The 26,430-nt window shown below is 43.3% G+C and overlaps 1 protein-coding gene across 1 annotated transcript in view; it reads left to right on the forward strand.

The window, feature by feature from the left end:
* GABBR2 (gamma-aminobutyric acid type B receptor subunit 2) overlaps positions 1-26,430 on the forward strand; it is a 360,010-nt gene that overhangs the window by 119,598 nt on the left and 213,982 nt on the right. The window contains exon 3 of the mRNA XM_061201103.1: positions 22,294-22,464. Within this exon, the coding sequence (XP_061057086.1) occupies positions 22,294-22,464 (171 nt within the window). The remainder of the gene's footprint in view (positions 1-22,293; positions 22,465-26,430) is intronic.

Here is a 26,430-nt window from a genome sequence, read left to right on the forward strand (position 1 = left end):
TGCCACCCCAGGACAGGTGGATATGGCAGAAGAGCAGTTGGGCATAGTAGCCAAAACTGAGGCCTAAAATCTAGGAGCTCTGGGTAATTGTCCCTCCTATGTCTGTCACTGACAGCAGCCTTGGGCAAATCGGCAAGCCTCCTGGAGCCTCACTGAACTCATCTCTGAAATGGGCTAACTAAATCTGCCCTTCTTCTGGGGCCATTGAGAGCATCAGACAGGACAGGGAAGGTGGAGCAGGTGGTGGCCCTTTTCAGACTGCTGCCCCTTACAGATTAAGGATCATATTACAATTACTGATGCTTTTGGCATCTGAGATGCCAGCCAGGCCCTGGGCAGGGAACTCCTTGAAAAATTGTCTCCATTTGTCTCTAGATTCAAAGTTTTGTGGATGAAATGAACTATCACAGACCGTGAAGGTGATTCAGAACAGTAAAATTAAAACAAAGAAACTGCAGGAGAGGCCAATTAAGCCCAAGGCATCTGTGAGAGGTGCGCATGCTCTTTTCTGGTTGAGTTTTCACAGAAGCAGAGGCAAAAAAGGGCACAATGCTACCAAGTGCATGGCGGTTCCCAGTCTATTCCTGCCAAGGACCCAACCTGTATCTTTCCTGTCCATCTGGTAAAAGATTCAATTCAAGGTTCTGTCCCCCATTTTTAATTCAAGACCATGGTATCTAAAGTAATACCAGTTCCCAGTGTGCAACTCCAATGACCCCATTGTTGATGCGTCTTTCACCGCCTGGAAGTATGCTGGGTGTAAATAATTCATTCTAAATAAATAAATTACTCGCACTGCTTACGGTACGGCTGATGCTGCTAGGAAGCAGCACAACCACAGATTATGTTGAGTCGAGTCTGGAATTACAAGTTGAATCTGGAAAGAACTGGAAAGGGAATCAGAAAAGTAAGTCTCTCTAGGAGGACAAATGTGTATAATGGGTATAATACCAACCTAATGGGGTAGTAATAATAAATGTGGAGCAGGAAACATGGACAGGAGAGGCTCATGCAAATGGGGACGAGCTGGCCACCTTCACCAGGCCCTGTCCTATTTCTAGCAGCCTGGTCTCTGAGTGCTTTTTTAGCGCTCCAGGTGATTCTGATTCACAGCAGTGGGTGAGAACCCCTGCCTTAGAGTGACGGGCCACCCTCAGGTGGAGACTGGATGGCTCCTGGTGGGGATGCTCAGCGGGGATTCAGGCACCAGATGAGGGGGTTGGAGGCAGAGTGGGGGCAGGGTACTAGTTTACTGGTTAAAAATCAGATTTCCAGCTTCCCCGATCAGCATCTCCAGGGAAGAAGCCTGGGAAGCTGATTTTAAACAAATGCCTTGGCTAGTTCTTATCATCAAGGAAATACTGGTCTAGAGATTCTCTGAAGCAGTGTGGTCCACTGACCAGCAGCAGCACCTGGGAGCATGTTAGAAATGCAGACTCCCAGGCCCCAGCCCAGACCAACTCACCCTGACTCTGAATTTTAACAAGATCCTAGGTGTTTCTTGCCAATCAAAGGTACCTGTCACCCAGGATTACCTGGAGTTTCTGAAGGACAGCCAGGTGTGTCAGCTGAGTGGGAAAGGGTTTTGAGGCTAAGTGTTCAGACTCCAGTTGGCTTAGGGGAGAGATATACTGATTCAGCCCCAGGATCCACTTTTGGAATGTCAGAGTGAAAATGCAGGTGCAGTCAGTGTTCTCAACACCTCTGGACGTCCCTGCAGTCAGCATCATGGACCACAGGGCCTCTTGTCAAACTGTGGTGCTCGAGCCTCAGTGTGACAGGCTGACCTGGGAGTCTCTTTCAGCCAGAAAGGCCCCCGATCCCATAGTGGCCAGGAGTGCAGAGGGAACTTGTGGCTCCAAATAAGGAACAAAATAAAGGGCCCTGGGTCAACATGAGAATACCTGGCTTCCCATCCTGGCGCTGCCATCTTCAGCTGGGTAGCCTTGCACAAACCACTTTCCCTTACTGGAGCCTGAGCATCGTCATCCATAACTGTCTGCTCTCCTCCCAGGACTGTGGTAACACTGGCGTGAGGCAGGGCCCAGGGTGCTTGGTGGCTGCTGGGCAGGTGCTCTGGGACAAAAGTACAGGGTTTGTGTCATGGTATGACATTGACTGCCCCATCCTTGTCCTGTTTGATAAAGTGGTCTTGTGCCTATTTGTACAGACGAGGAAACGGAGGCCCAGAGGGGCTAACATGCTTGGTCAGCTTGTAATACTGATGATACCGCTGTTTTTCTTGGGCTTGTGGTCAGATGGGCTGGGGTTCCCATCCAGGCTCTGGCACTTGTTAGCTGATGGCCTTGGGCAGATTACGCTCCCACTCTCAGCGTTTCATTTGTGATGTGGCAGTGGCATTGTACTGACCCTAGCTGGTTGTGAGATGACCTGAGATGATGCCCACAGTTCCCCGCCCCATGCTCACACTCCTTCAAGGACCAGGGCACCCATGTGGCCTCCTGATCTACCTGCTGGGATCTGGGGCCAGCTCCCTGAGGCTAGCTGTGTAGCTTCTGTACATCCCTCCCTGGGCCTCCCATTGTAAAGGAAGAGGACTGGGCCAGCTGATGGGTCAGATAACCTTGATAATGTCACGTCCCGATTCCCTGTATCCCCTGTGGCTCAAAGCCATCAGCACCTGCCTTTACCCTGTTAGCTTCCCTCTTGGGCCCTGCATGCGATTCCCTCCCATAGGGGCTCACGGGTTGGGGCCTGGTTCCCCTTCCATTCCGAAGCCACTTACCACTTAGGCATGCAGTCTCCCTAAGAGCCCTCCAGGCAGAGAACCCTCCAGTCTAAGGTGAAGGAAGTGACCCCAGAGAGGTGAAGCATCCTGCATAAGGTCATTCCGCAAGTGGCGGCAGAGCTGTGACACCAGCATTCTGTTCAGTCCCCCTGTAGTCCATTCCCCGCGTGCTAAGGGATAGAACCTGCTCTCTGCAGCTCTGGGGCCTTTGCCTATGCTGTGCCCACTGCCCGGTGCCCTCTCTGTTCCCCCTCTGCACCTGGCAGAGTCCTCTGCATTTCTGATATTTAGTTCAAGTGCCACCTCTTTGAAGCCTCCCTAATCTTCCACAACCCTGCTCCCCAGCTGCAGGAGGTGCCTGCCCCCTCCCTTTGCCTTTTCTTCACTTATTTCATCTCTGCCCTTTCTTCAGTATATTGCAGTTTTCTGATGAGGTTTCAGTGTTACCCACCACACTGTGAACTCCTTCAGGACAGTCTTTGCCAGCCTGAGCCTTGGCTGTACCACAAGGGCCTTGCACAGAACCTGGCACTGAGTAGGTGCTCAAAAAGCATGAATGAACACATCTGGGTGGCACGTTACAAAACCAATTTGTGTATTACTGGCCTACATTTCAATGGCCTTGGCCGTGGGGCAGGCATGGTTCTAAACACTGTGCATAAATGAACTCATTTCCTCTACACACCAACCCTATGAGCTGGACACTACTCTCCTCATTTCACAGATGAAGAAACGGAAGCACAGAAAGGTTGGGTGTCTCGCAAGGGCTTACCAGGATGAAGTGGTTCTGGAGTCCATGCTGGCATCCACTAAGCGCACTGCCACTCACAACCTCATCCAGTCCTTGGGGCAGCGCTGTGGGGAAGGAAGAACAGGTATCGTCCTAGTGAGGCAGAATAAGGAAAGTGAGATGCAAAGAGCAAGACTTGCCCTGCTTCCTGCTGCGAGCAGACCTCGGGGTGCAGAAGTGGGGGCCACGGAGGCTCCCTCCAAGTCTCTGGGGCCCCTCCCCAGCCCACCTTGCCTGTCAGCAGATGATGACACAGGCTGGCGTGAGCCTCTCTGTGCAGACCTGTGTTCTCCCTGTAAATCATTTATGACACAAACACACACACACACACTTTTAAAGTTATTACTCATCCAGTAACTTGTTGTATGTAAAAAATGAATGGTTTCTTTCAACTCAGAAAATAGATGGACTGGTTGTCATGAAAATCAATAACATGCTAAATATTTCAAGCATATGGTACTTAGAGTTCTACTCTAGGTGGTTTTGTAATGAATGGCTTGATTTTTTTTTGATAGAGCATAGCCTACTTTCATTTTGAATTATACAGAAGGCTTTTGCTTTGAATCTGTTTACTAAGAAGATTAAATAATTGATTATTTCCATGATGCCGAGATTGAGCATTATACAGTAGGAAGCGCTCGACTTGAGGAAAACAATCTGAGGTCAGATGACTATTTAGACATTATGCCCAAATGCGGATATAAGCATAATTTTCTCAAAGTTCCCCCAAGTTCCCACACAAGCTGTTACATGGCACTGTCCTGGTTACTTCTAAGATGGCATGTTGGCTTTGCGTGACCAGAAAATGGCTCCCTTCTCGTCCTGGGTGTCTTCTGAAACTCCAGGCCCCTTGCTAGAGTAATGGGTATGTAGACGCTCAGCACAGCAAACCAGCTCCGGCTCGACCCAGCACCCATACTGGCAAAAAGGGATCTTAGCTCAGTTCTCAGTTTCAACATCACTTCTCTGGGAAGCCTTTCCAGCCAGATCACTGCCTCTGCTAGAGACATCCGTGGCACCTGTCTCTCCCTGCCCTGCAGCATCATTGCAGGTTCAGTTCCCAGTTCAGTGTCCAGCTTGCCTGAGAGTTGTCAGCTCCCTCCATGAGGGTGAGACCACATCTCCTTTGCTGGCAGCTAGAATCCCAGGGCCAGGCATGTGGCCTGGAATATAGGAGAACCTCCAGGAATTCTTGTTTTGTTTTTGTTTTGGGGTTCCTTCTTTCTCAGTCTCTCACTTTTAGGTAAGTAACATTATGAATTCATGGATAAAGTATATTAAATGGATTGTATTCCAATCAGTTGCAGACATTTTTTTTAATGCAGACATTAAAGCAGTTTTTGCTGCTCTACTTATGTTTCTGCCTTTCCTTCAAATTTTCTTCCAGTTTTTTATTTTGAAAAATTTCAAACCCACCAAAAAAGGTAAAAGTACAATGAGCATCATATACCCTTTACCTAGATTCACCAGTTGTTTGCGTTTTGCCATGTGTGCATTTCCCTCTCCCTGTCTCTCCCCTACCTGACCCCACCAGCACACGCACTTATTTTTTGTTAAAGCACTTGACAATACTTTGCAGATGCAATGACATTTCATCCCTAAATATGTAAGCATGAATCTCCTAAGAATAATTAAATTCTCTTACATAACCGTAGTATAATTATCACATCTAAAAAACTAACAGTGATACAATAATATTACCTAATATATGGTCCATATTCAAATTTCCCCAGTTGTCCCCAAAATGTCCCTTTTGCCATTTATTTGTAGGGGTGGGTGGGAGGGGATCGAGGGTCCAACCGGGAGCATGCATTATATTTGTCGTCATGTGCTTAGTCTTCTTTAACCTAGAATATCCCTCCTACTTTTTTTTTGGGTGGGGGGGTGCTTTCAGGATATTGACCTTCTTAAAAATCTCAAGCTAGTTGTTTTATAAAATGTCCCAAAAATCCAGAATCTGGATTTGTTTGATTGCTTCTTCACAATTAGATTCAGGTTAAACAGTTTTGGCAAGATTAAGCTACATTTTTTACATCATCTTCTTAGTGCATTGCATCAGGAGGCCCACGTTTGAACTATGATGCTAAATTTGATCACTTGGTTACAGTGGTATCTGCTAGATTTATTGTGAAGATACCTTTTTCCCTTAATAATTATTATGTAATCTGTGGTGTGAGACTTTGAGACCATGTGAATATCCTGTCCCCCACGATCTTTCCCCCGATGGTTTTAGGGTGCTTGCCTGAATCACTGTAAATTACATTGGAGTTGCAAAATGGTCATTTTCTAATTCTCTTCTTCCTTCCACATTTAAACTGATGTTCTTCTCTACAAAAGAGTGTTCCCTTTTGACCCTTTCTTTCCTCCTCCTGCCCCATTCTCTCCCTTCCTCCTTTCTCTGCTGTCATTTTGAGTGCTTAATATTTTACCTGCTTAGACTTGGAGTCAGCCATTTCTCCAAGGATCCCTGATTCTTTCTGGTGGGGAATCATATTTAGAAACCACAATCTGCATGCTAGGTATGCTCATTGCTACTGGGGTTCACTGCTTCTAGATTTTTGCAGTGAACTAAGGTCGAAAATATAATTTTTAATGTTTTAAACAAAAAAATGTTTAAATTTGAATCTGAGCATCAGGAGATAATCACACAAATGTTGGACATCCTGCAAGTCACCTGGCCTGGATTCTTCAAAAAAGTTAATGTTGCAGAAAACAAGAACAACAGCAGAAGGGCAGAGGACTGTTCTAGATGAAAAGAGACTAAAGAAATATAACAATCAAATGCAAGCCTCGTGTGTTGATTGGATCCTGAATTCTTAAAATGTAAAGGGCATATTAGGGAAATCAAAGAAATCTGAATGTGGACTATACATTAGATGATACTGAATTACTACTCATTTTTGTAAGTGTGATAATGATGCTGTAATGATACCGGAGAATGTCATTATTAGGAGATGCATTCTGAACTATTTAGGAGTAAAGTGTCAAAATGTTTACAAGTTAATTTCAAATGTGTTGAAAACAAAAACGTGTGCATGTGTGTGCGTGTACATATATGTGTGTCTCTCTGTGTGTATGTATACTTATATATATGTATATGTTTATAGAGAGAGGAAAGCAGATGTGGGAAATGGCGAATGGTGAAAGGTATATGTTGTTCATTGTACTGTTCTTTCAACTTTTTTGTGGGTTTGAATATTCTCACAATAAAAAGCTATGAATGTGTGTGGGGTTGGGGGTGGGGAAGGGACTATATCCCTCCTTATTTGGACAATAAAGATGTGTCCAGAAGTCCCCTTACAGATTTTTCTCCATGTGATTACATTAGCAACTTGATATACTCTTTTTTTTAAATTATTTTTTAATATACTCTTAAGTGCCTTTGTTTTCAGTTTTCAGGGATTGATTTTTTGTTGTTAATTAAATTAATTTTAAAAATACATATAACTTTTTAAATTAAATTTTAAGAAAATTTTAATTTTAATTAAATTAATTTCCCTCTGATTGACGTTTTCCCACTAGCTGCACTCCAAATTAGCCTATCTAGAGTTACTGTTTCCCAGATCCTCTCTTACTAGGCTAAATGATTGCAAAACGTGGTTTAAGGCTTTTTTTTTTCTCTTTATAAATTTATTTATTTATTTATTTATTTTTGGCTGTGTTGGGTCTTCGTTTCTGTGCGAGGGCTTTCTCTAGTTGCGGCAAGCGGGGACCACTCTTCATCGCGGTGCATGGGCCTCTCACTGTCGCGGCCTCTCTTGTTGCGGAGCACAGGCTCCAGACGCGCACGCTCAGTAGTTGTGGCTCACGGGCCCAGTTGCTCCGCGGCATGTGGGATCTTCCCAGACCAGGGCTCGAACCCGTGTCCCCTGCATTGGCAGGCAGATTCTCAACCACTGCGCCACCAGGGAAGCCCGGTTTAAGGCATTTTTAAATATTTGTTTCTCTTCTTTATCTAAGTAATTATACTGTTTCAGCTTATTCTGCAATGGCTTTGTACATATCCAGTTGGATGAGTTCGATTATGATTTATTGAATTGCTTCAAAGCAGGTAGATCTATGTTTAAGGGTCTTATTTTTGGTGCTATATTTTTAACTGATTGTATGACCTCTGGGGAAGCATTCAAAGTAGAGAATTCTTGTCTCCGATCCAACTTCCCTCTCTCTGTTCCATGCCACCTCTGTGGATAACCATTTTTATTAGTTTTAAATGTATTCTTCCAGTATTTCTTGTTGCAAATATGCACAAATGTGTGTGTGCTTATTTTTCTTTCTCCCTATGCAAAAGCTAGCATACTATATTTGCTATTTGGCACGTTGCTTTTTTCACTTTATTTTCCTGGAGCTTACTGTTTTATCACTGTGTAAAGACATTCTTTATTCTTTTTACAACTGCATAACACTTCTTTGTGTGGATATACTATAATTTGTACAGCCAGTCCGCTATCAATAGACATTTGGGTTGTTTCCATTCTGTTGGAATAACCTTGGCCATATGTCATATTTGTGCCAGTGTAAGTTGGGGGTGAATTCCTAGAAGTGGGATTTCTGGGTCAAAGGGAAAATGCATCTATAATTTTTCTAGAAAATACAGCTTTACTGAATGAAGGAGAATACTAATGAATGAACTTGATTAAGACAAACAGAAAGTAAAAGGCTGATATCTAAATGGAGACATAAAACAATTAGACTAAATAATTCTCTTTGTGAGAGAGGCTGTTTTAAAACCCTTCTGGCAATGTTGTCTCTAATCCAGCGATTTTCATTTTCTCGCCTAAAGAGAGAATTTGCCTTGGTTTGTAAATTAAACATAGAATTACAAAATCATGAAATTTTAGAGCTGAAATAAAAATCCACCTGGTGCAGTCTCCTTATTTTAGCAGTAAGGAACCTCAGGCCCAGAAAGAGAAGGGAAGAACAGAAAGATAAAGAAGAAATCCCAAATTTAGTTCATTCCATCCAATTCAATGAATGGTAGGTAAAATATCTGCTTTGTAATAAAGCAAGAGTCAAATGTAAAATTGTACTACTGAGCACCCTCAAGATATTACATGAGGAGCACGGCAGTTCAGACCCTTGAGTGCTTTCTGTTGCAACGATCTCTCCTTCAACAGAACTCTCTTGGTGTAAATGGATTTTGTTTCACATCTTTTATGTTATTCTAGGGCATTCAAATGTAGTCATGATGATAAGTTGGATCAGGTGGAGGGATTGACTGGCCGTGTGCGTTCTGGCCGATGACGTGGGTCGTCATGCTTGCTGAGAGTAGTCTGGAATTACATAATCATGGCGTTGGTAGCATTCTGTTTTGATTCCAAGTAGGCAGCATGGAGCAGCAAATGAGTTTAGCTCAGCCCAGCTGTGGACTGGTGCTGTGAGCCTGGGCAAGTCCCTTGTCTTCCCTGGTCCTCATTGTGTAAAATAAGGAGTTGGACAAGCCCAGGATGGCAGATAAATGAATGCATTGGTGCCATTACTTTCCCCCTCCTGTGCTAATTGCAGACATAACGTAATTGATCACCACACTCTCTTCACTGACTTAACCCACTTCTCTTGGCAGCCACTGTCAGCCTGTTGATGATATAACATAAACTCAAGCCTATTTACTACCTCCGGCTTGGATGGTTACTTAGGGTTACCAGATAGAATACAAGATGCCTAGTTAAATTTGAATTTCATATAAATAAAGAATAAGTTTTTAGTACAAGTATGTCCCCAATATTTCTAAATATGGCAACCCTCTTAGGCCATTTCTACTTCTACAGTTATTTCTTTTTTTTCTATGTAATTAATTTCTTTCATTTGAGAGATCCACCCTCTTTTTGGTACTTCTGATAGTGCCCATTCTCCCTTGCCTAGCTAAGAGTCTAGCTCATTCTACATCATTTAAATTTATATTATGGTTTAATTTAGTGGAAAGTGATGGAAATTTGAGTAGATTTTTATTTCTGAGGGCCGTATATTCTTTAAGACTCCTTAACGCACCTGCAGTCCCATGTTTCCCAGACATCATTTGCATATCACTTTCTTGATTTTACCAGATCTGTGTAACACTTGTATTATTAATTTATTTAGTATTTTCCTTTAAATCAACTCATCCTTTTATTTAAATACCATGAATGGAAAATCAGCATCATTTACTAAGAAGAGGTGTAAGAGTAAATAAAGAGAAAACATACCTATTAAGATATAAAATATTAGACTGGAGCTCACCTGAAATCACTGGGTATGCCACCAGCAGTGCACATAAAACACAACACTGACAAATACAAACTCCTTGCCAGTTTTGGAATCCCTTCCATGACCCTGGTGGACAACCCTTGAGCATCTCCTTGAATACCTTCAGTGATGGGGAACTCAGTGCTTTGCAAGGTTTTGATTCATTCTTGAATACCTTATTATTAAATATTTCTTCTTTTATTGGTTCATATTAGCCTCCCTGAAATAGTCATATATTGATCTGAGTTTTCCTATTTATTTGAGAAATATTTGAGTGCTTCTTATGTGACAGCTTGAGTGCTTATTATCTTACAGTCTTATGGAGGGAAGTAAGGACGCAATTACAATACAGTGTGATAGATCTGATGGGGCTGGGGTGGGGAGGTGCACTTGGCCTAGACTGGAGGTGTGGGGAGGTGTTCAGGAAGGCTTCTTCATGGGGGAATGAGAGAGAGCCTGGTATGCTTTGGGAAGTAGAAGGCTGGAGTGAGAGGGTGAGAAAGGAGGCTGGAGCAGTAGAAAAAGTGAGGGATGAGCTGACCAGGTGGGTGTTGTAACCCTCACCTTCTATTAGCATAGTACTTAACTTCCTATAGAACATTTTCACAACCAAGTTCTCATTTGAAAAAAAAAAAAAAAGAGCCCTGGAGAGTTAAGACAGGACTTATTCTCTCCATTTCACGGGTGCGGAGACTGAGGCCTAATGGATTGCTAGTGGAAGTGCAGCTGATACATGGAGGAGTTGGGTCTTGATGTTCCATAACCACATACCCGTGCTCCTTTCCTTGTGCCCCCAGCCCCAGCCTCACTGGTCCAGGATGACCTTCTCTGTCCCACTGAAGAAGACTTCACGTTCTTGGAAAGCGCCTTTGAATCTTTTATCTTGATTTAACTTAATTTCCCCAGGACTGATCATGAAGCAAATCTCAGAGGTCTGGGGTCCAGCATTCTGCTCTCCTTTCCTTGGTTACGGGAGATGTTGGCTCACAGGGATAAATGGAACCTACAATCACCCCTTCTTTTAGAGCCCAGTTGTCCGGGCTGTGAGATGCCTGGAGACCTCCACCCTCCTGACCTTTCTGTATGCTCTCTCTCTGTGTGTCAGTGGGCAGGTGGCTCACAGCCCCCCTCAGGAGTCTTGGCCTGTCCTGGTTGAGTGATTCCTGGGTAGAGTACTGCTACCCAGAGCTTTGCCCGGACTCCCTTTATAATTTATTTATTTATTTTTATATTTATTTTTGGCTGTGTTGGGTCTTCGTTTCTGTGCGAGGGCTTTCTCTAGTTACGGCAAGCGGGGGCCACTCTTCATCGCTGTGCACGGGCCTCTCACTATTGCGGCCTCTCTTGTTGCGGAGCACAGGCTCCAGACGCGCAGGCTCAGTAGTTGCTCCGCGGCATGTGGGATCTTCCCAGACCAGGGCTCGAACCCGTGTCCCCTGCATTGGCAGGCAGATTCTCAACCACTGCGCTACCAGGGAAGCCCCCCGGACTCCCTTTAGATGCTCCAAGGTGACAGGCCCAGCTAAAACCCTGTCTTTCTCAGCCACACAAACCAGTGCTTCCCTTCCTCTTCAGCCCCATTCTATATGAAAACCATGGTGAACTCTTGTCTGGAAGGCAAGCTTGGAGGCATTTTGTGCTCCCACTGCCTCCCTTGCCCCTCCTCTTCTCTCTCTTCTCCCATGGCTACAGAGAGGATTGGAGACAGCCCACAAAATGCTCACAGACCAGTCAGTGAAATGGGCCTGGCTATCAATTACTTCTCAGCACGCCACAGCAAGGGGAGGAAACAGTGCTGGAAGAACTGAGGGATGGCAGGGAAGGCTACATGGAGGAGGTGGCTGTGAGCAGGCCTGGACAGATGAATAGGAGCTGGCCCTGAAGAGAAGGGAGAATCCAGCAGATGGAAATGCTGCATCCTCTCCCACTGCAAGCATCACGCTGGGCCCCAGCACACCTTTCCCCTCCATAGATGTGATGTCAACCTATTGACTAATTAGAGGTGCTAAATTGACATGCGGAGACATGATTTTTGCAGTGTGGTAATTAAAAAGCAGTTGGCTTCACAGCTGTGATCACATGAGAGTGCTTCTTACCCCTGAAGACATCAGCTGAAAGCAAAGTGCAAAGGAGCTGAGGAAACCAAAGAGTCTTCTAATGTGACTTGTTAATTTCCTGTATTTGTCACCTACACAGCTATAAGGGAGAAATGAATGAAGCGTCTTATCAGACGTTTAAGAGAAAATTAAAGACATATGTTCTAATTGTACACAATTAAACAAGCAATATAATAATCATTATTATATTTAATTAACAAGACATTTAAAAATTGCTAGGTTAGTATTTAGAAGGCCCAATTTAGAATTATTTCTCAGTCTGGTAGTAGCCACGTCACTGTGAGCAAACCCTTCCATTCTCTGAGGTCTCTCATCTGTAAAATGGGTAAACTCTTCTCCACTCTGCCCTCCGCAGGGTTGAGGTGTTATTGAAGGAAAGGGCTTTGTAAGTTAAAAGGGTTTTCATAATTGTAAGAAATACCATCCAATTCTCATAACTTCTAAGTCTAGAAGCTGTGATCTAACATTAACAATCATTATTTGGGCGCCTGTGTTATTCTGATCCTCAGAATAGCTCTAAGATTGGAGGGGGGGGTGCTTGTCACCCTGGTTTATAGAGGGGACAGATCCCAAAAGGTGAAGTAATGTTCCTGAAGTTGCATAGTGAGTGGTGGAGCTGCCATTCAGACTCAGCCTGTCCAAGCTGAAACTCCAAATTCTGACCCCTATGGACCATACCGCTTTGTCAGCACTGGCTTAGTTTTGCTCTTTCTGTATTTTACTCCTATTTTTTACTTATAAAGGGGAAAGGAAGGATTTGAGGAAGTAATATTTATTTTGCAACCTTCTTTACATAAAACAATGATAGAAATGTTGTAGAGGGGAGTGAAGAAGGAAATAAAAATCACAGAATGCCACATGAAAAAAATTGTATCTTAAAGAGCAAAAAATTTAGTTACTTTGCAATTTAATATTTACACATAAATAAAAGCTATTTCTCTTAAACCGGTGATGGACAGTTGGATATTGATTTTATTATTACTCTTTGAACTGAACATATATATTTTACACACTTATATATGTAGTTTATATTTCCTAATAAAAGTTTAAAAAAGAAAAATGTGAAGAATTTTATCTTCAATAAAAAATCAAATATACATACGAGTTCTGTTTCACATAATTGAATTGGAACATCTTAGGCAGTCGAAGCATAATAAGCCACGGATTCAGTATTGTTTTTTCTTTTAAGCAAATCTTCTTTTTTTTCTTCTCTCTTCTTTTAAATGGCCCCAGTTGCTTTCTCATCTTGTACCTGGGTGCCTCCCTAAGAAGCAGCCTTGTCATTGGAGAGATGAACCACATTTCAAGAGCAAAAGTCCCAAGTTTGAGCCCTAGCCTTGCCATTTGCTAACATGGGACTCTGAGCAAGTCAGTTATCTCTCTGAGCTTCAGTTTCCTCGTCTATAAAATGAGGGCAATAAAGTCTACTCTATCTGTATCATGGGTTTTTGTGAAGATCAAAGTCAGACTAAAGCAGTAAATGAGTTTTGGAAATTCTGTTAATTCTGTTAATCACAGATAAGAAGCATAGCAGTCTGTGGAATGAGTAAAGCCTGTGATGTTAGTCTCCCTGCTCTGCCAGTCTCTTGCTGTGTGACCACATGCAAGTGACCTAACCTCTCTGAGCCTCAGTCTCCTCATCTGAAAAATGCAGATCAAAATAGTGTCTACCTCATAAGGTGGTTTTGCACATTCAATGACAAAGTGAACCCTTCACACCAAGCCCTCCACACAATGCTTGCCCCACGGCAGGTGCTCGCTAGGCAATACCTTGAAGGAGTCAAAATATCTGAGTTCAAATCCCACTTTGCCCCTTGCTGGCCATGCGGGCCTTGGGCACGGCACTGTGCCTTTCTGAGCCTCGGTTTCTCCACGAGGAACAAAGACAATTATGCCTTCCCAACCTCCTTCACGAATTGTTGCAAGTCCCCAGTAAGGATACGGCGATGGACGTGGGTGGTAAAAACAGAACTGCTGTGCATCTCTGAGTGATTAAAACTAAAATTCATCAGCAGGAAGAAGTGATTGTCCCCAGGAGGTTCCAGAAGAGGTTTCAAGCCTCAGAGCAAGTCTGCGCACGCTGCCCAGCAGGCCTTGGTTGGAGTGGGGCCCCAAGAATTCGCCCAAATGCCAGACTTTCATTTTCCCTCCTTAACTTGGGAAATGTTCTGCGGCCACCCTACATCACGTTAATCTCACGGGCGTCTATGTTGAGGCACTTTGTGTCCAAACAGTTTTTTGCCAGGGCTTGGGTGCAGCGGTGACCTGGCGCAGATCTGAAGTGGAGCCCAGTTCCCAACGCACACAGCCCGGTGCCTTTGTATATGTCCTGGCACTGGCCACAAACAGGGTTTTGTCAGAAGCTTCCTGAGAAAGTTGCGTTCCATTCATCTTGGCTGAAAGGAACCCTAGATGACAAATACTTCCCTCATTTAATTACAGAAACAGTCAGCAAACCCGTGGAAGAAGATTAAACCGAATGGAGAAAAGAGCAAGCCTCAATCATCTTCTCCCCCCTGGCATCTGGCCCACACTTCTCACCTAGGATTTAGCAACTAGGGGCGCTCTTGGTTATACTTTCCACCTGAAAAATGGTTTATTTCTGCAGAAAAGTTAAACTCTGAGGCCCCAAACTAGGTAAAGAAGGAATTGCATTTAGAGAAGAATTCATCAGTGGCTGAGAATTTAATAAAGATCCTGAAATTGGGAGGTGTATTCACATTTTTCATCTAGACTTGAATCTGCAAAGAGAAGTGAAATACAATGTCAGATCAAATGAAACACACACCCCCACAAAACTAACCAACTCCTTAATCATTTTCCTCAGTTGCTGGAGAGAGAAGTATAGACTTGTGTGGTTGCAAAGAACCTTTGAAATCTTTGCTTCAACCCATCGTTTTTAGAGATGAGAAAAACAGACACCCACAGAGGGGAAATACTCTGCCTTGTTCTCAAAGCCATAGAGACAGGGGTAAGCCCGGTTTCCCAGCTCCCTGAAGTGCCATTGTAGTTGTCTTCACTCTCCTGTTCTCTCTGCCTGTGGGCCCTTAATGTGAAGGAGACTCACAGTTCAATAGGCAGACCCTAAACTTTCACAGAATATTCCATGGCAACCCAGAGCTCAGAGAGAGACGCTGATGGCTGTCTTCCCATCCCACTTTGCTGGTTAAGGGTGTGTCCCCCCAGAATCTCCCAGGACCAACCATGCCCACCATGGACACTTGCTATGTTTGAGAGACTCTGGAAACCTTGAAATAAGCTGTCTGTTCCCTGTGCTAGCAGGTCTCAGAAGAAAGACCAAGCCCTGGATTGTTGCCCCATCTCACCTGGGACTGATGGGTCAGAGCTGGTTGCAGAAAGAGGACTAAATATGAAGTCAAAAGACCAATTCCATATTTCCTGTACTGACCTTGCATGGCTTATGTCACCTTTCTGGGCCACGGTTTCTTTAGTTGTGAAATGGATACTGAATCCTACTTCAAAGAACTAAGGGACTGTAAGACTCACTGACAGCCTAGATGTTTGGAAGCTTCACGATTATAAAGTAGATGGGACAGTATTGAGAAAATCCTACCAAATTTTGCCTCTTGGCACTTGGAACCTTGCCTCATAAAATTACAACTGCCCTGAAAAATAATAGACATACTTTTCCCTCTCGCCTCCACAGTCTGTTAGGGACCCAGGGCTTCTACCAATCAGAAAATTGGACAGCTATGCCTCTAGTCACAGTTGCTGTTCTTTGAGGCAACCAAGATGCTTTTTTCTAAATTCAAACAGAGCTATAAATTCCTAGAAAAAGCTAGATAAGGAGTGGACAGGAGGGCACAAGAAACCTCTCAAGTAAAGCTTTATAGAAAAGAAAATCTATAGAAAAGAAAATCCCTGGCAGCAATGCATGACAGGAATTTAATGTATTGTGCTGATCCACAGTATCAGAAAATTAGCTGCTCATTAATACAGAACTGTGTAAGGTGGGAGCATACTAGACACCAAAATCTGTTCTTGAATATTTCTTCTCCAGTTTTCTGAGAAAAAAATACTCAATTATAATGTAAACAGACAGAAAACAGGGCCAAGGGCAATCCATATATTGTGTTTTGATAGGCCACCTCTGAAAATACCTGCCTTGCTTTTGAGGATGAGTACACTGAAAACACCTAACATTCAGCCTTTGAAAAAGTACCACAAAAATAATAAAAGGTGCACAATACCCAGAAGCAGAGGAAGAGTCCAGCTCTGAAGATGAGCTGTTCTAGGATAAAGAAGAAAACTTTAGAAAGACTTCTGGCATCCTCAGTCATATGCAGAAAAGACATGGTCTCCATGAAACATGAGATAAGAGGATGGGACAAAAAGGGTTATGATCATAAAAAATTACTAGGAAATGGAAGAAGTCAATAACAATAAAAGTTTGTCAAGGACAGTAACACTAAGACTGCGACTGTTGAAAAGCAAATCAGCAAACCCACCAAACAAAGAACTTAAATGGCTAACGTGTCTGTACAGCTACTCAACCACATCATTGTCAAAGGGCTGCAAAATCAGTTAATAATGAAGTGCTACCTTATCCCTGAAAGTTGAGCAAAAATGTAGAAAGTCAGATAATACCAAATATTGGTCAATATGTGAAGAAAGGAGAACCCTGGTGCTCTGCCGCTATGACTGTGGATGATATGGCCATTTTACCAGAAATTAATGAAACTGAATATGCACATACCCTGTAATAGAAGAGATAGAATAAAATAAGATGGTCTTCCAGAATGCAGAGGACAAGGACCAAGAGATGAAATCATGGAAAAAATATGACAGATATGGATTTGGGAAATGAAAGACAACACATAGATAATCAGGTATTCCAGTGGAGAGGCAAGAATATATATGAATATTAATGTAATGTAAATATAATAAATGCCTAGTATTATATTTTATATATAAATGCTATATTTATATAGTATATTTATACTTATGTGTATATATACATGTGTGTGTATATATTTATTTATTATTTTTTTTTTTTTTTAGTTAAAAGACTTGAGGGTATAGATTGAAGGACTCCCTGTATTCCAGATATAATCAAGAGTGCCACACCCACATCTATTTAGGCAAATTTTTTGAATTCTAAGAATAAAGAAAAAAATCCTTCAGGCATCCAGAGAAAATCAGATACCTACAAATGAACAAGAATCAAAATATCCCTGGATTTCTCCTCTGCATCGCTTTGTAGTTTCAAAGGGAAAAAATGGTAGCCCAAGAATTTTATATCCAGATAAATTCTACCATGTGTCAAAGCAGCAGAGGGTCATCCTAAGCAAATTTTCAACCCTTTACCCTTCTTCACAATATGAAAAGATGTTCTAGCAGGTTAAGACAAGAAGCAAGATTAATATATTCAGAATGGAGAAGTCTGAATACCAAAGGGAACAAAAGGAAACATTAAAAAAAAAAAAGAATAAGACTGCCAACAAGATGATGAAAGCAAGACCAAGTATTTATTGCAGCAATAAGCATATATTTTAAAATCCATTCATGTACTCATTTCAAGAAATATACTTAAAAACAATCTTAATGGAATACAAATAAAAGGAGAATCAGAGCTATGGCAGGCAAATGCAAGCAAAAAATAAAGGTTTCAATGTTAATATCAAATGAGATACTAATTCAATATTAATATTGAGCAAGATATTATATGAAACAAACAGCAATAAAATGACAAACAGGGTTATTTTACCTTGATAAATATTTCAATTCTCAGTTCATTCAATGATTATCTATTAAGTACCTGCTGTTTGCACCAGGGAAGTGTATACATTGCTGAAAAATAAAGATGTAATGAACACTTATCCTCAAAACAACATAAAATCAAAGCATATAAAGCAAAACATTTGAATAACATGGAGAAATTGTCAGAGACAATAGAGAAAAACTTAACATACCTCTCAGTCTTTGATAGGTCAAGTAAGCAAAAATACAAAGCATGTGTTAATAATGTAATTGATTAGCTGGATTATATCTCTTATACATCAGAAGTCTGATAAAGAATTTTATAGCTTACAACTAGAGACTGCATCTGTTTTTCTGGCCAACATGGGACTTTCACAAAAATTGATTGTATAATAGGCCACCAAAAAAAAACCTCAATAAATTCCGAAAGCAGACACTGTACACACCAAATTCTCAAAACAATGCAATAAAACTAGAAATGATAACAAAATTGTAAAATAAAAAGTACTCTCTGAAATAAATAATCCTTGGTTAGGGATTAACTTGACGCCTCAATCACAGTCTGCTTAGAAATGAACTTGGTTGTGTGAAATAAGGCAGGAGAGCCCAGAAAGATTGGGTCTTCGAGTTAGGGCGCTGATGCTAACAGGGCTGTTGTTGCAGATGCTGGCTGACTGTGCTGGGGGAGGAAGGCCTGGCAAGCTCATAGGATGCAGGGGACAGCCATCAGAGGGAGAGAGAGCATTGGTCTTAGAGTCCTTTAGGCCTGGATTCGAATTCTGCTTTTACCTCTTATTGACTTTGGTGGGTATCTCAATAGCTTTCCATTTCTGGGCCTTGGTCTGCATATTCAAAGCTAGGGCTGTTGAGCTGTATCAGTGGTTCTCAACCTTCACTGGGCATTGTAATCACCTTGGGAAGTTTTTAAATTATACTGATGCCTGGGCTCTATGCCCAGAGATTCTGATTCACTTGGTTTGGAGTGGGACCAAGTCATCAATATTTTTAAAAATATCCCCATGTGATTCCAACGTGTAGCCAGAGTAGAGAACTCCCGAGCTAGATGATTTCTCAGGTTTCTCCAGTTCTGGAGTTCAGCAGTGCTACCTGGCACCTGCAGTCTTTGCCCAGTGGAAGAAAGGTTTAGAAGGCTAAAGCTAGAGGAACAGTGATGCAAAGCAATCTAATCAAAGTGTGCATTATCTCAAATGGTGCAGAAAATGTCAGTGCCAGTTAATATTTTGCACCCAACATGATTTAGACCTGGGGCGTATTTTGTACTCCAAGCCCATTGTAAACACAATGGGCCATTTATTCACTGAACAGTAACCACTCTAATTACCTATAGGGCAAACATATGAGGTTGTTCAAGCAACAATTGATTGTGGACCTGGAACTAATGGGACAATAACAGCAAAGTATCAACCAGAGTGTGATTCAGAAATCACATCAGAAAACCAAAATTTTCCAAATTGTATCAGATAAGCATTTTGGGGGATGCAATTGCACATATACCAATCCCAGGTCCTGAAATAGTTGCTGCCTGATTTTTCTAATAGCTCCTTCTTACACTGACCGTAGGAAGCTGGAAGTGTTATTTTAATCTTGAGAGAAGAATAAGACACTAGGTTTGAGCAGACTGTAGAAAGCTTCTATTTCTTACACTCGCTATGCGACCTAAGTATCACCTTCAGGCAGGGGTGCTGACCTTATTTGGTTCTAGGATTCTCTTTGTGAATCTGATGGAAGCCATGGATCCTCTTTTCAGAAAAATGTGTGTGTCTGTATGCACATACATGCCCACACAAGCTTTTTCATACAGTTTTTAAGGAGTTCTCAGACACTTTGCAGCCCCTCTGCGTTCTTGCTAGGCCATAGCCTCCGTTTGCACACCTCCAGACACAGGGATCTCGCTACTTCCAACAGCAGGCCTTCCCTTGCTGGACAGCTCTGGATTTGAGTGTCCTCAATATATCCAGCTGGGATTTTCCTCTCTCATTGGGCCTTATTCTACCCAGAATTTTTTTTTAACAGTTGATCTATCCTTGACCTTTACCAGTCTTGGGGTGATGTCCTGTCTCTGTGGGGATCTTAGAGATTGGTTCCTATAGGTGCTCTCTAGCTCCAGGTGACAGCTGATGGGTTGCTGTATGTTCAGCTCCAACAGACAGGACCTGCTGAGACTGCTGAGTGGATGCAGGAGATCCAGGGATCCTAGGTAGTGGCCATCTACCGTCTGAGACAGATCAGGGAAAGGGACAAGATCTCCACTGCCCTGCTCTGCTAAAGTCTTGGGGGGAAAAGAAGTGCTTCCTCAGGTGACAGGAGGAGCAGTAAAGCAACTTCAGCTGGGGCCTGAGGGTGCCAGGATGTTACTTCCCTGGATGTTAAAGTTGAACTCTGAGATGTATTGGATCTAGAGCTGCTGAGACAGCAAGGGTGGGGAAGGAAGGCCGGTGGCAGCAAAGAGTGATCTTGCTCAGCCATGCCCTCTCTGGATCAAAGATTTAAATGAAACAAGAGAAAGAAGGAAATACTATTTTTTAAAAATAGTATTGGGAATTCCCTGGCGGTCCAGTGGTAAGGACTCCGAGCTTTCACTACTGAGGGCATGGGTTCAATCCCTGGTCAGGGAACTAAGATCCCGCAAGCCGTGCAGTGCGGCCAAAAATAAAATAAAATAAAATTGTATTTATGTATTTTGAGCACACAGTTTGGTGAATGAAGCATACTGAATAAGGTTAGACAAAGTAGCATTAACTAGTGATGCACAGACATAACCACAACAGTGGTCACAAAATTCTGGAGCTATCAGTACCCAACAACAAAAAAATTACTATACAAGAGTTTATTAAATACTTGCTAGACACATGAAAAACAAAACAATTTGTCAGGGACCACAGGATCTTATAAAGCCTAACGGCCAACCAAGTCAGCCTGTTCTTGAACCTGTGCTGGAAGGCGCTCATCACATGTGGGTACTGGGTCTCCTCCATCCTCTCACACCAGGCGACAAACCCGTGAGGACAGACAGGGGAGGATGATAGACAGACTAGAAGGAACCATGGAGGAATTCTTTTATAATCTCAGAGTGGGAAAGGCCTTTCTAAATATGGCATAAAACCCGAAGACAGAAAGAAAAAAAAATTAATAAATTCAGCCACATTAAAAAAAATACTTCTATATGGCAAAAGACACCATGAGAAACAGCAAAAGAAAAAGTACAAACTGGGGGAGAATTAGCAACTTATATCACAAAGGGTTAATCTCCCTACTATAAAAGATCACTAATCAATAAGTGATTACTACTAATCAATAAGAAAAAGACTCAGAGTACAATTGGAGAACAAGCAAAGGATGTGAACACTTTCCAGAAAGAAACTGCAAATTGCTCTTAAACATAAGAGAGATACTCAACCTCGCTCATAATAAGGTAAATGCAAATCAGAACTACAAGAAGATGCCATTTTTCTACCATCACACTGCAAAGATCAAAAAATTTGATAACCGCCTTCTGTGGATGAGGCTGAGGGAAAGAGAAAGCAGAGATCAGAGGAAATGTTATAGAAGAGGCGACATTTAAGCTGTGCCCTGTAGGACAGATAATTAAAATCCAATTTAGCAACTCACTGGCACTTAAAAAAAGAAGGACTAATAAAGGGAAAGATGGACAGATTTGACTACTGAGTGTAAATTAAAATATACATACACAAAATGTAAAAGCAAACAAACTGGGATATTTGCAGCAACTGTAATAGCCTGAGTTTGAAAGCTGTACATATAATAGTCTTCATTAAATTCAATAAGAAAAGCATTAGGATACCACTCAAAAAACAAACAAGAGACATAAAAAAGCAATTCCTAAAATAGGACATACAACTAGTTATCGGCCACATGGAAAAATGTTCAACCTTATGTATAACCAATGAATGCAATATGATTCCAGTTCTTCAGTGATAAATCATTAATAAATTAGATAGAAAGATGTTTTATTTCTGTCCGTTGATAAGAGTGTGGTGAGATTGGCCCTCTAATTATAACTGTCTAGTGGGTGTGTAAATTGATGCAATCCTTTTTGGAAATAAATATCAAGTCTTTAAAAGCTCACATCCTTTATCTGGGAAATTTCATATCCTAGACTCTATCCTACAGAAATAGCCTGAAATATAGGGGAAAAGTGCCAAGCACAAAGACGCTTGTAGAATAATATGACAATAATGACAAATTAGAAAGTCTAAATGCCCCCAAATTAAACATGATTCAGTGAATTATGCTATGTTCATATGCTAGAATATTATGCTGATATTAAAAAGTTTACATGTTAAAATGTTTACAAGAAGTTTTAACAGGACGGTTAAATGCTTGTAGGATAATGTTAAGTGAGGGAATAAACAGTTCAAATGTGTATGTAGAATGATCTCAAGAATCTTTTTTTAAAACATTGCCGTGCATGGAAGAAGGATCAGAAGGAGCTAGACTACAACATTAATGATGGTTCTTTCTCCTTATTTTGCATTTTTAAAAACCTTCCCTTCAATTATAACTTGTTACTTTTGCACTAAGAAGGTTTAAAAATATTTTGCCTGTGTGTTTGTACCTCGAGTGAGAACTAAAGACCTCTGTTCCCTAAGGAAAGATCCTGGGCCCACAGCTCTGAGGTCCCCCCAGTAAAAGTGCTGTCTCTTCTGTGTTTTCAGCTCTCTTTTGCTGCCACCACGCCTGTTCTAGCAGATAAGAAAAAATACCCCTACTTCTTTCGGACGGTCCCATCAGATAACGCAGTGAATCCAGCCATCCTGAAGTTGCTGAAGCACTACCAGTGGAAGCGAGTGGGCACACTGACCCAGGACGTGCAGCGCTTCTCCGAGGTACGCTCTGCCGAGAGGCACGATCTCACCCACCTCCGGGCAAGGGGCAAGACGGCTCAATCAGGGATGGGCTCTGACACGGGGCCTTTAAGCTGTTGAGGAATTCGATTGTGCGCGGGACAGGTGAAGGCCTCCAACCTGCACAGCTCAGGAGTGGAACCTTCTTTTCCGTTGTGCCGTTTGGCTAAATCACGTGGTCTGTTCCCTCACTGCCCCTGTAGTGTGTTGTCCTTGCTGCTGACCTATAGTGGCCGTCTAAAATCACAAGGTGCCGCCAAGGGCCTTTCTCCTGTGAGGAGGGTTTGGGGAGGAGCTGGCTTGGAATGAAGTTTCCAAAGTCACTGTGGATTGGGTGGTTTTTCTGGTTTTGTTTGTTTGTTTTAATGACTTACACGTATACATCAGTACTTGGTGTTCTGGGGTTTATTGTTGCAACAATAACAGCAACAAAAAAGCCAAATTATATATAGTAAAAAAAGAAAAAGGCTGCTTTACCCAATCCCTCTAAATCCACTTTCTCTTCCAAGTGAAGTCCTGCTTTCTGTGTAGTGTTCATCTGCCCAGACCTTTTTCAATATATTTAAACCCAAATGTCCTCATACTAGATAGTTTGCATTTTTTCACTTTACAACAGACCTTAGAGATCTTGATTGACTTCGTTCTTATTAATGGGCCATGGTGTTGTGTCCCATGGATAGATGGTAATTTATTGAATGTTTACAGCTTTTTGATATCACAGCCAACACCTTCCCACCTAGGTGTGCATCTTCATAATAGATTTCTAGAAGTGGAATTATTGGGTCCTTTAAAATGTTGAGACAAACTGACCTCCAGAAAGGCTGTTCCAATTTCTAGTCCCTCCAACAACATTTGAAAATTCCCATTTCCACATATCTTTACTATTCACAAATCTTTAAGAAGTTTTCTCCACTCAGCTGAGTGCAGAATGGTTCCTTATTTTTCTTCCTAGCCTCTTTATAGTTCCTACTTTCCGATCTTCTCCTATGTGTGCTCTTGATACGTGGAGCCTCCCAACAAGGTAAGACATTCCAGGTGTGCTTAGCAGCCCAAGAGAAAAAAAACAACTGTGAGCTGATTTGGGGGGAAATGTATGAGGCGGGTGTCCAGGCAGACCTCAGTGAGAGGAGTCAGGGAGGACACGCCCCTTCTGCCAGTGTGGGGCGGGGGATGGGCGGGGAGAGCAGAGCAGGGCTGGAGATCACAGACCTGGTTTCCACTCCAGCTCTGCACTTACCTTTCTGAAGCTCTGCCCCGTTTCTCCTTTGGGAAGGAGAGGGCACTCCATGCTTTGGCTGTGCTACCTTGGAGAAGTCACCTCACTTCTCTGAGCTGTGGTTTCCTCCCCTATAAGATGGAGACAGTAACCCTTCCCATGCCTATTCTTGCAGAGTTGTTGCCAAAATCAGATGAGTCATGAATTTTAAAGAGCTTTGTAAACTATAGTTTATGCACAGAGAGGGATGTTTTCAGAGGTGCTTGAAAAGCAGACGTGTTTGGCCCCACCATCTGCAGTCATCCAGACAAGGCCAGCTTTTCCCTGACAAGATGGTCCTGATCTTCCCACCTCTGTTTCCCAGTCCCTAGGGAGAGGCACAAGGGGAACTTCACCTCCAGTGGGAGTGACTCACTGCCAAACACTGAAGAGGCTTTTGCTGGTAGCCTGCCCTTTATACAGCAGCCACAAATGTTCTGAAATGAGTGTGAAACAGTTCAGTGGGGAGGGTGGGGAGGGCCAGTCCTGTGGCCCCATTAACATGAGACTCTGCAGAGATTTGGAGGGACCTGCTTTTTCTCCAGGGGAGTCTTTGTCTGACAGAGCCTGAGGGGCCCTTAGAGACAGCTCCTCCAACCTCCTCATTGTATAGAAGGGGAGACTGAGGCCCAGAGAGGAGAAGGAACAAAGTTCAGGGTTTCAAAGCACCTCCGAAGCCATGAAAGATTGTTGGCAGAGAAGTTAGGACTGAATCTTGGAGTCTGGATGCCTGATCCAGACCTCCCATTGCTCCTTCTTTCCATCTATAACTTCCTACAGTCACATGGGAACTACCTGTGTGTAGCCTTGGAGGTTTGAAAAACCCCAAATCTTTGGTGTAAAGAGGATAAATGATCAGCCCCAATTTGGTTGAGTGCTTTATAGATTTCCCAACACTCTCACAGCTGGTTGCCCTGTAGGGAGGGGTTATGGTTCCCATTTTACAGATGAGGAAACTGAGGTCATGGAGGGTGGGTGCCTTCTTGCCCCAGGGCACTTGCTGGTAAAGAGCCCAGCCCCGGCTGGAAGCCTGACAGACTATTGGTCAGTGTTTTCTCCATTACTCTGTCCTCACTGGGGTCAGGTGTTGGCAGTTTGGTACCACATCTGTGTCCCTGCACAGCTATGTTAGAGCCCTCAGCTGGGTTTCAGGGCATCTCAGCAGGAAACCTCTTTTCTAAGGACAGGATGTTGCTTGGTAGTATTGCTGGCAAGAACCCCTCTCAATTTAAATCTCTCAGCCCAGCTGACTCCTCTCTGTGCCCAAGGGCTTTGGCATCCCTCTCCCGATGTCTGGGCTGCATCGCTGGAGTGCAGGCCCTGGAAACTTGCCAGGGGCTAACAGCTTTTTGTGAGTGCAAAGGAAACTGGATTCCTTTTATGAAACTGGTCGATCAGCAGCATCAAGCACTTCTGTTCCGTACTGGTACACTGGAAGAAATGTCAAATGAAAGCAATCCTGAAGTTGGAGGGGAGGGGGGGAGTGAGAGGCCAGGGTGCTGTGGCATCCACATGGGCAGTGCAGGCACAGGATGGAGGCAAGGATGAGGTGGAGATGAAGGCAATGAGTAGGGGTGCCTCGGAGGACCAACAGAGACAGCAAGAGGGCTATTTGAGCCTCTTCTCCCAGCTCCAGGTTCTATGCTCTACTAAACCATCTTCACTGAGTTATTCTTTGGGTTCCTGATTCCATGATGCAACTAACCAGCTAAGTACTGTTGGACAAATCACTCAGTCTCTCTAGGCCTAAGTTTCCCCTTCTGTAAGATAAGGGAGTTGGGTCAGTTGACCTCTAAGATCTCTCCTAGCTCAAGGAATCTGTGGTGAGGGTTTAGGGAGATCTGGTCATTGACCCTGATCCTGCCACTCCCAGAGGTGTGACCATGAGAATTACTGAGCTTCTTTGTACCTCAGTTTCTTCCTCTTAAAAATGGGGATAATAATGGTTAATTCTAAGGGTGGTTGTGAGGATTACATATGTTCAGAAAGTTACAGTGCTAAGAGGAGTGCCTGACTCATAATAAGCACCATGCAAGGGGTGGCTGTTATTTTTATTGTCATCTAGAGTCTGGTTCCTTAACCCATGGCTGGCTGCCATTCAGGAACCTGGCTGTGTGGCGGGGTGTAGTGCCTGCCACGAGCACGGCTCCTCTTTCCTCCCCTCCTTCCAAGCCGGCTCAGAGACTCCCTGCCCAGTCACTGGTCTTCAGTGATCTCGGCGCTTCTGGGGCTGACCTTTCCACACCAGAGTCTCCCTCAAGAGTTGGGACCCACCGAAGCCTTTGATCTATACAAGACCAAAAGGGCACCATCTGCAGAGCTTCCTCTTCGAAGCGCCTACCCCTTCGGCCCTCTGCAGCTCTCTGAAGCCTTCTCTGCTTGCCAGGTTGCCGTCTGCCCCACCAAAGGGGTTTCTGGTCACCTCCTCTCAAGTTGCCACTTATACAGCTTGGGGGACATGCCCAAAGATGAGGGCAGGGGACCCTGTGCTTGCTTCTAATCAAGGAGTCAAACTTAGTAGAATCGTCAGCCCTTCCCTGCTGCTCTGAGCAGGGATGAGCTCCTTGGGGTGGCCGCAGAGACCCTTCACATCCCCTGAGGCCTCCTTCTCTGTCTCATCTCAGGCACTTCCCCCTTTGGTCCAGCCTCTTCTCCATGCTGGCTCCTCTCTGTGAGGCGTCCTCCCCCACACC

Source organism: Eubalaena glacialis, chromosome 9 (genome assembly GCF_028564815.1).
Source record: "Eubalaena glacialis isolate mEubGla1 chromosome 9, mEubGla1.1.hap2.+ XY, whole genome shotgun sequence".
NCBI classification, from domain to species: Eukaryota; Metazoa; Chordata; class Mammalia; order Artiodactyla; family Balaenidae; genus Eubalaena; species Eubalaena glacialis.